The sequence below is a fragment of the Galeopterus variegatus genome, unplaced genomic scaffold (assembly GCF_000696425.1).
Source record: "Galeopterus variegatus unplaced genomic scaffold, G_variegatus-3.0.2 Scaffold4732, whole genome shotgun sequence".
NCBI classification, from domain to species: Eukaryota; Metazoa; Chordata; class Mammalia; order Dermoptera; family Cynocephalidae; genus Galeopterus; species Galeopterus variegatus.
Genome location: NW_007730843.1, coordinates 26,802 through 40,180, shown reverse-complemented (window position 1 = coordinate 40,180; position 13,379 = coordinate 26,802). Strand labels below are relative to the sequence as shown.

Below are 13,379 nucleotides of genomic sequence, written 5' to 3'. Positions count from 1 at the left end.
CTCAGTCTCCCCTTGCAGGACCCTCTCTATTCCTGACCCCCTTCCTCCCCCGACACAGCCTGAAAACGTGTGTGCCTACCAGCAGCATCTCCTGAGTCACTGTCTCCTACTCGCAGCCCCCGCAGTTCTCGCCCGCCTGCCCTCGGAGGCTCCACCCTCTGCCGGCCCCACCCTCTGCTGTCTGATCCCCAGTGTGTCTGAGGAACTGGTTGGGGCAGGGGTGAGCATGGAGGAGCTGGAAGAAGAGTGAGGCAGAGGAAATGCCCTATGCATCCCGCTTCTCTGACTCAGAACCAGGCAAGGATGAGGCAGGGTCTGCATCCCATGGAGCCTTTTCTACCTGGACTTCAGGTTTGGGGGCCTTTGGCCTTCAGTTAAACCTTGTACCTCATGGAGGGTGGTGAGTAGGGAGAGCCTGTGGGTCTGAAGAGTCATAGAGATGTCTCTGGAACCTGTGCTGGTGGTGTAGGGATGTGACCTACACCCACTGTGGCCCCAACACCTCCTCCCCAGGACAAGGCTCCCTTGCCTTTGGGCCCAGAATCTGAAAACAAGAATGACATGCCAACAGGTTGCAGGGGGAAGGTATGGTTGGAGAGTTAGTGGCGGTGGAGGAAAGCAGAAAGCGTCTAGAAGGAGAGAGACCTGGGGACAGGCACAATCACAGTCTATGGGTTTGGAGCTGAGGGGTCGGGAAGGGAGCATAGATATGGCACTCTGGGGAACATTCTGGAAGCAGGGAATATTAAAGGTGGGGGCCTTTCTATAGTATGGCAGGGCCTGAATCCAGATGTCTGGGCCCACAACCATTCCCACCTCCAGGAGCCAGAAAGACTTGTGCCTGACCATGCCTCCTGTGCTCCTGTAGCCCCAGGTCTTTACCACCCCGATCTCTTGCTCTCGGTGGGATCCTGTGTGCCAGGGTCCAGTGTTCCCCAGGCAGTAACTCAGGAGCTTCTTATGTTTCTGGGGTGTATGTCTCTGGAGCTGGTGCCCTTGGTCACCACTGGAGCAAGGCGGGCAGCAGGAGGGGCCATGGGTGTGCCCTGCCCTGTCCCGCCCTTCGTCACAGGCTCCGGTTGGCCCCAGCTGCTGGTTCCACCACGGCTGGGCTTGCTGGGCTCCTCCTCCTGGGCCACCAGCCCTGACTTGGACTGCAGAGCCTACCCTTAGTCCCTGGAGCTGCTCAGGAGGTGGGAGGTGAGGGGCAGGAGGCCACAACAGCTGGTGAGGCTTTGGGAGTGGGCCTGTGTGTCGGTGGTACCAGAGCTTTCACTCTGCCCCCCTGTTTTCCCAGTCCCCGAATACTCTGTTTGTTTGGCCGACTCCGTCTCCATGTCTCCGGGTGGATGAGCTCTCTGTTCTTGTGTCTCTTTGGGCTTGGTGTGTACGTGTGGGTCTCTGCCTGTTTCTCTGTCTCCCTCTTAGCCTGTCTCTCAGCTCTTTTTTTCTGTGCCTTCTCTTAGCCTTGGAGTCCTCCTTGCCGAAGCTGTTGCTAGTACCTGCTTCCCAGTCCAGAGTCCGGGAAGCCACTTGCCCCAGCTCTGCCTGATTCTGTAGGTTCAGTGCTTCTTAGGGTACCAGACAGTGAGCAGACACCTAGATATTTTGCAAGTTGGTTAGAAGACTGTCCAGATTTGGAGGGACAAATTATGACTAGTCTTTCCCAGGGGGTCTTATTTGGAGGGTGGGATGGCTGGCAGCACTTTCGTGTTCTGTTTTTACAGAACTGGTGAAGGAGGACAGAGGCTTTGAAATCCATTTGTGGGTCCTTGGCCTGGCCTGGCCCTGGAGCTCTGCTTCCTGTGGTATGTGGGAGAGGTGGGGTACAAAAAGTATCTGGGTTATCCCTCGAGGCCAGGGGTGCCTGGGACACCCAAAGAGAAGTGGATGGGGTGGGTGCTTTGAGCAGAAGATTAGGCAGGGTTTGTTTAGGCATTTGTGGAGTACCTTAGGCCAGGACTGGAACAAGGTGCTGAGATTTCCAGAGCTGGGGCAGCCTTAGAGAGTTCTCAGCTGAGGCCTCAGTTTTCCATCTTGTCTGCCCCAAGGATGCTGATGGGAGAGCAGCAGGAAGTAGAAAGTTCATGCTGGAGGCACTGGGTCCTTTTCTTACCCCGCCAGGGACTCCCCATCTGTCTCTGCTTCAGTCACTGCCGGATGGCAGTCCTGGCCCTCCCATTACCATGGAGACTCTGGCCTGTTCGTGGTGGGGAAGAGAGGGTGTGGCCAGAGCAGGCTGGGTGTGAGGGCTGGCCTCAGTCCCCTTTGGGCTCCTGGCACCTTAGCCCCACTGAGCCTCCAGGGGGATCTGTGGGCAGTGAGATGTAGCATTGGCCATCTTGGAAGTTCTATTTGACCCTTGTCAGGGGAAGAGGCTGCCCCTGAGTGTGCTCAGATACACTCCCAAGGGGTCTCTTATTCTTACACATACTCTGCACTCTGACTCCCCTTCCCCCAGTGACAAGCATGTTTCTGAAAAGTGGTGTCAGGACTCCCAGTAGCCATGAGGCTCTTGCCTTGGCCATGCCTGTGATAACGGGAGGTGGGCTTGGTGTCTCTTTTCACTCTTAGAAGTGCGTCTAAAAGGCTTCAGTGTGAGAAGCTGGGCTATGTTGGCAAAAAGAAGGGGCTGGAGAGAATGACCTCCTGCCGGACCTGTCCTAGGACATGGGTTCATTCTACTCTGGACAACATCTCCACCTCAGCTGTGTTCTCACCTGAGTTAATGAGCACCTCTGAAGAGGTGCGGAGAGCAGAGTACTGCGTCTGGCCCTGGGGTGGCGAGGGGCCGTCTGGTGGAGGGAACCAGTGGGTGTTGGGGGAGAGCAGCAGCCGGGGGCCCATGTGCCAGGCATCCCTCCCCAACTTGGCTTTCACTGGAGGCTCTGTGTGCGCAGTGGCAGCCATTTCTCTCCTCCTCGGAATGGCCTTGCTGCTTCGAATGGGCCTTGTCCTCCTCGGGGTGTTGTCCTCTCTCCTTCCTTCCCAGCCTGAAGGCAGGGTGGTAATCACAGGACTCCTCTGTCTGGTGGTGGGGTCGGGTCAGGTGGTCCTGTTGACAAGGAGGCTGGGCTGTGGGGTCTCAGTCCCACCCTCACCTCCCCAAGGACTGCCGTGCTCATGGGGTTTGACTTTTGGTTTCTGGGACAGGCTGTTTGGAGGTCACCTCATGGAGCAGTGGGCCCAGGTGCACGGGTGTCACCTCCTCTTACCCCTCTGGTCTGGCTGCATTCAGGGGAGGTCTTTCTTTACACTTCTGGCTCTGAGGTGAAGTAGGGGTGGGATTGACAGTGAGGGCACGCAGCTGGTGTCACAGGTGTTGCCCACAGCAGCATGAGGCCGTGACCACTGCTGCCTCAGCAGATTCTGCCCACAGCATCAGGTAGGAACAATCCCAGCAGCAGATGCAGGACCTCATGGCTTGTCAGGGCTGTGAGGCTCTAGAAGTGTCCAGGGGAGAGCCCTGTTCTTTCTGGCCCATCTTCCCCACCCTACCCCAGGCCCCAGCTTAGGCTGCCTTGGCAGAGGTGTCACGTCGAAGTCAGAGCAAGTTCAGTCACAGTGGGAGTTCTGAGTCCCTTCTGGACCCCTCATTTTAAGACCAGAGTGGAGCGCCCCTGAGGAGATGGGTAGGGAGGCCAGGGTGAGGGTCCCACAGCCCTGCCAGGAGTTGGTGGGAAGCCCTGGAGACACGTGGAGTGGTGAAGAGAAGCCTGGGCTGCCCAAGTAAAGGTCTTAGTGCAGGAGAGAGTCTAGGGGGACAGCTTTGGCCCCAAGCCCAGGGGTAAGATCATGGTGCTTTCTTGGGCACTGCATCTCTTAAAATTCCTGGAACCTGGCTGAAGAGTAAAATCGGGTGGCCAGAAGAGGACTGAGGCCCAGGCCTTGCCAGGGGAAGAAGGAGGCAAGGTGGTATTATCAAAGGGCGCTGGCTTTGCAGACTTAACAAATGAGTTTGAATTCTGGGTCTGTTGTGATCTTTCTGGTAACCGTAGACAAGTCATGTCGCTTGTTGGAACCTGTTTCCTTGTTTGTAAAATGTTGGAAAAGCTGCCTGACCCACCTAGAGAACTTAGGTAAGGCTATTTGCAAACAGCCAAGCCTTGTGTGGGAGTCGCAGGTCCTGGGGCTGCTGGGGAAGGTGGGCTGATGGAAGACCACCTGGTTCTGAGGCCTTGGCCCTCCTGCTCCTCTTCTGCCAAGATGGCCAGGTATCGTGGGTAAGGAGAGCTTGGTCTGAGAAGGGTCCCACTGCCTTGGGCGCCCTGCCACGCCTGGCATTCACTGTGTCATTTCTGTTGGGCAGGGCTGAGAACTACTGGTGGCGTGGGCAGAACACGCGGACGCTGTGTGTGGGGCCTTTCCCTCGCAACGTGGTGACCTCCGTGGCTGGCCTGTCTGCCCAGGACATCAGCCAGCCCCTGCAGAATAGCTTCATCCACACAGGGCATGGCGACAGTGACCCCCGCCACTGCTGGGGCTTCCCCGACAGGATCGATGAGTGAGTACCTGCGCAGGGCTCCCGACATGACCCTGCCCGTGGCTTCAGGGTCAGCAGCCTTCCATCTCACCATGCACAAGCTCACGTGCTCTTCACCCTTTCTCTTATCTCCAGCCCCTGGCCCCGACCAGTCCTCCCTCCCGATTCCCTGCCTCACTCTTGTGAAGCTGTGAAACCCTAAAAGCCCCAGCTGGAGAGTCAGGATTCCTGATCAGGATGTTTTCTCTTCTGTTTGCAAGTTTGTGGAAAAGTCTTTTAACTCTTGAGGCTTCCTTCGACTGTAAAATGGGTACACCCAACAAATGGGGTGATGAGGTGAGGGTAGTAAATGCATTCTGAATTAGAAAGTGCTACTCACGTACAGGGGTCATGAGAGAAGCTGAAACAATGGGCTATTCCCAAGTCCATTTTCCTAAGGCCAGTGTCCCAAGAGGGTTCCGGCTGTGGCCCTGGAGGCCTTTCCACCAATGGGAGTGTGGTGCGCCCTTGGAAGCTCCCGACCCCGGTTTTGCCTACATGGAAAGCTGCTGGGCAATGAGAGACCCTCTGCCTACGGCTGTGGCAGGGCCTCGGAAGCATGGCTTTCGCAGTCTGCTGTGGAACGTGTCACTATGCCACACCTTGAAGCTCTTACGCCTGCTCTGGCCTTCTGACCTGTGCTGACATGGCCACTGCCCCTTCAGCCACACATACACACGGTCTCTACCTCGTCAGTTGCTTTCCCCCGACCTGACACCCTTCTGGCCGCAGAGGCAGAGATGGGGCACTTTTCCCATGCCACAGGGTTTATGCTTTGTCCTTCAGGATCCTTCCTTCTGTACAGAAGTTTACCCGCATACAGGGGCAGCTTTGGTTTCTTCCCTTTCTGTGCTGTTGTATTTTGCTGTTCTTTCTTCCTCAGTACTCCCCTGGCTTTCACATGAGTGGGTGTGGTGGGTCCATAATGCTCATAGGCTGGCACCACACCCAAACTCTGTGGAGGGAGTGGCTTCCGGCAGGCTGGAGGGACCTGGCCGACGGTGTCGGTGCTCTTTCACTGGCCCAGAGGTCTGCAGGCATCTGTGAGACGTGAATGTGCAGAGGCACTTTCGGGTTTTTCTCTCTCTTGCCCTCAGGTCTCCCCTGCAGGTTCACCTGGCCATGGTCTTCCAGGCCCACATGTGTTGCTCATTTCTCTTCTCTTAGGTTCCTTCAGAAGAACCAGGGCCTGAGAGAGTTGGGGCAAGAGGGTGCAGACACTTCCAGGAGGAGCCCAATGCCCTCTGCCCCACTCCTGGTGTGCCGTGGCCAGCCCAGCCCCATTCCTCTGGGCTTTAATCAGCCCCAGTGACTAAGCTCCAGTTACTGACAGTTGGCATAGGGGTTGAGGGTGAATCGGGAACAGGGCAGGTGGCCCATCCTCTCCCCTACCTCCTGGTAGTGCAGCAGAAGGATACCTCCTGCCCACCCTGGCTAGGGGAACTGTAGGCTGGATGCCCCTGTTCCAGGCCCTCCCAGTTGGCCTATAGCACTGAAGAGAGTATGGTATGCCAGCAGGTGGCTGCCTGGCATGGGGAGGGGTTCTGTACCTTTGTGGGGTGTTGGAGCCCCTGAAGTTCTAGACTTTTCACCCTGCTGTTTCTCTGTGTCGTTTCTCTGCCCCTCGTGAGACACTTTTCTGGTTATAGCTTAAATCTACAGAAGGGATCAGGATCTACAGATTGGGAGTTGGGAGCCCTGTGCTTCAGACCCAAGTCTGCCAGTCAGCTTCCTCTAAGATGAAGAGGCTTTGTTAGGTAGTTCCCTGGCCAAACTTAGGGTTTTATTTTCTGCCTGGGGACAGGCCCAGCATTTCTTTTTTTTAAAAAAAAAGTTGACTGGTAAGGGGATCCTAACTCTTGACTTGGTGTTGTCAGCACCACGCTCTCCCAAGTGAGCCACGGGCTGGCCCTCAGGCCCAGCATTTCTGCCACAGGTTTCCTCACTGCACACGCTTCCTCCACCCTCTGACCTGGCTCTCTCACGCAGGCTGTACCTGGGAAACCCTATGGACCCTCCCGACCTTCTAAGCGTGGAAATGAGCACTTCCCAACCTGCCCAGCATCTAGGAAGGCTGAAAAGTAAGAGCCCTCTCACTCCTTGACTACCCAGGAAGGGCACTGTCTTCTCAGGCCACCCTGAGCCCACTATTCTGGCTTTGGGGACAGTTGGGTCAGGGCAGCAGGCGGGACAGCTGTGTCCCTGGCTGCAGCTGGGCGTGGGGTGGGAGACTAGAGGCAACTGTGTCCGCTGAGGTGGGCATCCTCGGGCTGGTCCTGCCCGCCTCAGCTTCCCTCCTCCCTCCTTCCTCACTTGCTGTGCTCAGATCCTGGCTTTCCTCACTCCCCCCTAATCCTGCTCCCTTCTGAGCCAAAACCACCCCACGGGCTCCATCTTGGCCCGGAGCCTCATCCATCTCCCGGATCCTGTGCCTGTCATTCCGGAACACGGTTTTCCCCATCCTGCCGCCCATTGCCTCTCGTTAGCTGTTGTTTGTACATTCACTCGCCTCTGTTCACGGCACACTCTCTCTCCCCCCTCCAAACTGCCCTCTTGTCTGGCTGTCTCCCCTCCCTCGTCCTCCGCCCTGCTCTGTCACTCTCCTCTCCTGCCCGCATGGCCTTTCTTGCAGGGGAGCCTCCGCCTCGCCCTCCTCAGCCTGCCATCTTCACTCAGAGTAAGTGGGCCGCTCTTGACGCCTTAGCCCCTGCCCTTCTCTCCTCCCTCTCCTCTCCTCCTGGAAGATGCAGGGCCCCGGCTGATGGCTGGTGGGAGGGGAGGTGGGTGTGCTGGCAGCTTCTGCTGCTGACCCGGCCCAGCATGCCTGCCTCCCCCCATCACACCCCAAAAGCCTGGGCTTCTGGAGCAAGCATGTGCTGGCACCTGCCTCAACCTCTCTCCGCCATGGCCTCACTCCCTTTGTGACCTGCAGAGGCTGTGTCTGGGCTTTTGTGGGGGTTAGCCAGGGGCTCTGTCCTCTTCAAAGGTAGCTCCTGTCGTCCCCGATGGCAGCTGAATGCTGAGCCCCATGCCTGCACTAATGGTGTGCTGTAGTGGGGCGGGGGTAAGGGCGTGTGAACCAGGGCCGAGGAGCAGGGGTCTTGTGTTGATGGAGGCAGCATCAGAGACAGGCAGGAATGGGGTGTTGCTTCCCGAGCATAGGTGGAGGCAGAGGCTCACCAGCCCACAGAGAGAGCCTCCTGTTGGAATGGGGTCAGTGTGCACCAAGAATTTTGGCAGCGAAGGACTGACCTCTGGGGGAACTGGGAGCAGAGAGGTTGTGGGAGATACTTGGTTTACTTTCCCACACCCCGCCTTCCCTTGTCCCCCTACCCCTCCGTAACACCACCTCCCTGTGGGGGTGGGTCTTCCTTTCACAGAACCTGCCTATGACCCTGTGAGTGAGGACCAAGACCCCCTGTCCAGCGACTTCAAGAGACTGGGCCTGCGGAAGCCAGGCTTGCCCCGAGGGCTGTGGCTAGCGAAGCCCTCGGCCCGGGTGCCAGGCACCAAGGCAGGTCGTGGCAGTGGGGGTGAGGTCACCCTTATTGACTTTGGCGAGGAGCCCCTGCTCTCGGCCCCACAGCCCTGCACGCCCTCCCTGGCACAGCTTGCCATGGATGCCTGCTCCTTGCTGGACAAGACCCCGCCACAGAGCCCCACACGGGCACTGCCCCGGCCCCTTCATCCCACACCTGTGGTGGATTGGGATGCGCGCCCGCTGCCCCCACCCCCTGCCTATGACGATGTGGCCCAAGACGAGGATGACTTCGAGGTCTGCTCCATCACCAGCACCCTGATGGGTGTGGGGCTCTCTGCTGGGCCAAGCCAGGGCGAGACCAATTACGCCTTTGTGCCTGAGCAGGTGCGGCTCCCCCCTACCCTAGAGGACAACCTGTTCCTCCCGCCCCAGGGTGGGAGCAAGCCGCCCAGCTCTGCCCAGACTGCAGAGATCTTCCAGGCACTGCAGCAGGAGTGCATGCGGCAGCTGCAGGTCCCTGCTGGCTCACTGGCCCCCTCACCCAGCCTGGTGGGTGATGACAAGCCCCAGGTGCCCCCCCGGGTACCCATCCCCCCTCGGCCCACACGCCCACGTGTTGAGCTGTCTCCAGCCCCCTCAGGTGAGGAGGAGATGGGCCTGTGGCCTGGACCTGCCTCCCCTCCCAGGGTGCCTCCCCGGGAGCCCCTGTCCTCTCAAGGCTCGAGGACCCCCAGTCCCCTGGTGCCACTGGGCAGCTCCCCACTTCCACTCCGGCTCTCAAGCTCACCTGGGAAGACCATGCCCACCACCCAAAGCTTTGCCTCAGACCCCAAGTATGCCACACCCCAGGTGATCCAGGCACCTGGCCCACGGGCTGGTCCCTGCATCCTGCCCATCGTCCGCGATGGGAAGAAGGTCAGCAACACCCACTACTACCTGCTGCCTGAGCGCCCACCTTACCTGGAGCGCTACCAGCGCTTCCTGCGTGAGGGCCAGAGCCCGGAGGAGCCAGCACCTCTGCCCGTGCCCTTGCTGCTGCCCCCACCCAGCCCCCCAGCCCCTGCTGCCCCCATGGCCGCAGTTCGACCAATGCCCCAGGCTGCCCCAGACCCCAAGGCCAACTTCTCCACCAACAACAGCAACCTAGGGGCCCGGCCACCAGCACTGAGGGCCACTGCTCGGCTGTCACAGAGGGGCTTCCCTGGGGATGGGCCAGAAGCTGGACGGCCAGCAGACAAGATCCAATTGGTGAGTACCAGGCCTGGCTTGGGGTGAGGAGGGGTAGGGGCCCAAGGGACCCAAAGGAATGGGCCCAAGTGGTGCTGATGGGTGGGTGGGTGTGCCCAGCTGCAGGCCATGGTGCATGGGGTGACCACAGAGGAGTGCCAGGCGGCCCTGCAGAGCCACGGCTGGAGTATGCAGAGGGCTGCCCAGTATCTGAAGGTACCACCACCTCCTACCCACTCTGGTGTTCAGGGACCCTAAAGGCTGGTTCTGCTGCTTCCAGCCTCCCCACCCCCAGCTCTGATTCGGCTCTGCCCCTGCCCTGGTCTGGTGCCCCTTGGCCCCAGTGTGTCCCATGGCACCACCTTCTGCCCCCCAGGTGGAGCAACTCTTTGGGCTGGGTCTGCGGCCACGGGGGGAGTGCCTCAAAGTGCTGGAGATGTTTGACTGGAACCTGGAGCAAGCCGGCTGCCACCTTCTGGGCTCCTGTGGCCCTGCCCACCACAAGTGAGCCAGCCCCACACTCTGCCCCACTCCCTGTCCCATGAGAGGAGTCCCTGGAGTGTTCCACACTAGGAAAAAGCTCAGTGCCTCACAGGCCACAGGGCCAGGGAGACACAGGGCCTGTCTGTGGTGGGAGGGGGGAGGGGGGGAATGGGTCCCAGGAAGCAGGCACTTTTGGTTGAAAACAGTTTCTCCTAAATGAATTTATTTAAACTTTTTAGCCACTTGGTTTTCAAATGAAGTAACCAGTGAGAGAGGGAATTGGAATGTCTCTGGTTGAAGGGGTCTTGCTTCCCTCGCTCCTCCCACTGTGACCCTGAGCACCTCCAGGAAGCAGCACTTTAGGACCCAACGATTTAAACAAATATTTGTCACCTCTTTTTTTCATATTTCTGTTTAGAGTAATGTTTAACTTTTTATTTTTTTTTTTTTGGCGGCTGGCTGATACAGGGATCCGATCCCTGACCGTGGTGTTATCAGCACCACGCTCTAACAATTGCGCTAACTGGCCAGCCCCAATGCCTTTTTAAAGGAATGTCCACCCCCGCCCCAGCAAAAAAAAAATCCATTATTTCTTTCCTGTTAAGTTTATATGCCTAACACAATATATAGACACCTAAATAACATACAATGATATTTGAATATATATATGAAACTTTTATCAAGTCAAAAAGTAGTGAAACACAGTCAGATGGGTGAAGTCGTCATCATGCCGGGAGTGCTGATGAGATGTGGGGCTAAGACTTGTTGGGCTTTGGAGGCAGATAGCTCAACTCAGAACCAGCCTTTGCTGTTCACCGGCAGCGTGACCTTACGCACATTTCCTGAGCGCTCAGGTTCCTCATCGGTAAAGTCTGTAATTGATAGTGCCTGCCTCATAGAAGTCAGCAGAAAGATTAATGAGATGTGTCTGTCATAGAACACATCAAGTGACTGGCACGTAGGACATAATCACTAAATGTTAGGTATTATCTCATGGTTATTGCTAATTTGCATCCAAATAAGCTTAGACTTTATCATACCTGTCATCCTCGGGTACTCAATGCAGCAGTCCTCCCTTACCCAACGTTCCAAGACTCCCAGTGGATGCCTGAAACCACCAATAGTACCAACTCTACATATATTGTGTTTTTTTCCTGTATGTACATACCTTTCACCTTTTCACTTAAAGGAAGCACTTTGTTGCTTCTCTTTGGCATATCTGAATTGCCAGCATCACTGCTCTTGTGTTTTGGGGCCATTATTAAGTGAAATAAGGGTAACTTGAACACAGGCACTGTGATACCGCAACACTGCGACAGCTGATCTGATAACCGAGAGGGCTAGTAAGTGACCAGCGGGCGGGTGTTGTGGACAGCATGTATGCTGGACAGAGGGATGATTCACATCCCAGGTGGGGCAGCTTGAGATTTCATCACACTACTCACAACAGTATGCAATTTAAAACTTATGAATTGTTTGTTTCTGAAATTTTCCATTTAATATTTTTGGACTGCGGTTGACGGAGGCTAACTGAAAATGTGAAAAGCAAGACCATGGGTAAGGGGAGACTACTATACACAAAGATGCTGTTCTCTTAATTTATTTACAGTTTAGTAAAGAAGAAACGCATTTCAGGATCATAAGTTCCAAAATTATTGCCTAGAACTACCAGTTTTCAACCAATTTGCCTGGTACCAAGAGGCAGTGACCCCTGTGGCCCTTTGGTGCCCACCCACACTATTTTCCACCACCTGTTTAACCAGCACCTGTTGATGGAGGGACTTCTTGGTGGTTTTGCATCCCTTAGGCGCTGAGATGCATCTGGAGAGCTGAAGGGTCTGCCCTGAAGGAATCACTTGAGCCTGTCCATCTGTCAAGGGTGGAGAGACACCCCTACCCAGGCCTGGAGGACCTGCTGCTACCAGCTGCTCCCAGTAGACAGAGCGAGGCCAAGGCAGCAGGAGGCTGGGAGCCCTGCCTTGCCTGTCCCTCCCTCACCTAGTGCTGTCCCCGCACACTTTGTTTCAGCCCTCGGTGCCCCAGCCAAGATGTGGGAAGGAGACTGTGAAGGCAGGCCCTGTGTATGACCTGCCTCTGGCTCTAGTCCTTCGCTGGGCCTGTGGCTGTAGTGGTGCCCCCAGGCCCTGCCCAGGGGGATCAAACTGAGAGGAAGCTGGGCTTGACGTGTGCAGGGAGGATGTGTTGGCCACACAGAAAGGTGGACCAGCACCTGGCGGGCCCTCCTCAGGGCTATGCCCTTTTCCAGGGAGCCACTGGCAGGCAGTTGGGTTGTTGGACAGAATGTGACTTGCTGCCTTGCCATAAACACGTTATGGGACTTGGCTGGTCTTACGATCTTATGCCTGGAAATAGCCTGAGGTGGCTCAGAAAGCAGAGAAAGGGTGCCAGATCATTCTCTGGCAGGGACCAGGGCCCAAGGCCCCAGGGTTGGAAGGAGACCAAGGGGGCAGCAGCCCTGGAGAGACACCAATACTTCCTCTTCTCTTCCCCTTCTGCTGTTCTGTGTTTTCCCACCAGCTTCTGTCACCAAAGTTGTTGCCCCAGCTATCAATACCTGCTTCTTCCAGATAAATAAAGTTAGTTTCTATTTTATGTTACTTATCTGTGCCTGCCTGTTTTTTTTGCCAAGGCTCCTACTCCATCTGTTCAGGGCAGCAGGCCTTGTAGCACCATCTGTAGGCAGAGGGAAGAAGTGCCGGCCAGGGAGATCCTAAGGAGTCTCTCCTTCCAGAGCTGGCAGAGGGGCCAGAGTCCACGCCTAATCTAGTCACTAACTCACAGTTCCCATGTTTTCACTCTGTGGATTTCCGTATGGCAGGATATAGTGCAGAAGAGAGTAAAGTAACTCAGATAACTGGAGCTAAGCTAGAAACTTTAGTAACAAGGGAGGCATCAATAGGTGTAAGTATTTTAATTTGGGTTTTCTGGATAACTAATATATTCAAATGGGTCAAAATTCAAAAGGTACTAAAGAGTGTACAATGAAGTGTCCCACCCCAGCTGCCCACTTCCCCTCCCCAGAAGCTGCCTTTGTCAGTTTCTTGTGTGTCCTTGTGTAAATAAGCATCTTGAAAAGTTCCATGATGATACTGAGAAAGAACTTCCCCCATTCTTGTTTAGGGTTGCATGGAGGTCTGGGTGTACCGTAATCTATCTAACCAGGCTCCTTTTGATGAAGGGATATTTTGGTTGCTTCCTATCCTTGGCAATTACAACCACTGCTGTAGTAGATCATGTGTATGGGCTGTTTTTCGCTTGTAAGTCCATCTGAAGGATGAGTTCTCAGCAGTGAAACCTGGGGTCAGAGCATGTGAAATAATGACAGATGTTGTGAGTTGCCCTCGGTGGAGGTAGTTCAGTTGTCAGGCAGCAGTGTGTGAGAGCTTTCCACCTATCAGGAGATTTCCAATTTTTGCCAGACTCACTGGTAGGAAATGATGTTTCTGTATTTTAATTTGCATTTCTCTTATGAATGAATAAACCTTAAAAAAATAAGTTGGGCCATTTGCATTTTCTTTTCTGTGGCTTGCCTATGAATATCTTTGGCCCACTAAAAAAAGATAGATTATTAATTCGTTTCTTAGTGTTTTTTAGGAAATTACTAGATCAAGGAAATTAGCACTTTGAGCTTTACATGTTATATGA

General features: G+C 55.6%; 1 protein-coding gene across 6 annotated transcripts in view; it reads left to right on the top strand.

The window, feature by feature from the left end:
- The window catches only part of TNK2 (tyrosine kinase, non-receptor, 2), a 47,225-nt gene extending 34,894 nt beyond the window's left edge, over positions 1-12,331 (top strand). For 2 of the 6 annotated variants that reach the window (XM_008588232.1, XM_008588230.1), the window contains exons 10-16: positions 4,310-4,504; positions 6,512-6,603; positions 7,155-7,199; positions 7,903-9,251; positions 9,351-9,446; positions 9,607-9,734; positions 11,521-12,331. In XM_008588232.1, coding sequence (XP_008586454.1) covers positions 4,310-4,504; positions 6,512-6,603; positions 7,155-7,199; positions 7,903-9,251; positions 9,351-9,446; positions 9,607-9,734; positions 11,521-11,527 — 1,912 coding nt within the window. In that variant the 3' untranslated portion in view covers positions 11,528-12,331. Of the gene's footprint in view, positions 1-4,309; positions 4,505-6,511; positions 6,604-7,154; positions 7,200-7,902; positions 9,252-9,350; positions 9,447-9,606; positions 9,739-11,520 lie in introns of those variants that run through there. The other 4 variants (XM_008588231.1, XM_008588233.1, XM_008588236.1 and 1 more) reach the window with 4 other exon arrangements.
- The last annotated feature ends 1,048 nt before the right edge of the window (positions 12,332-13,379 follow it).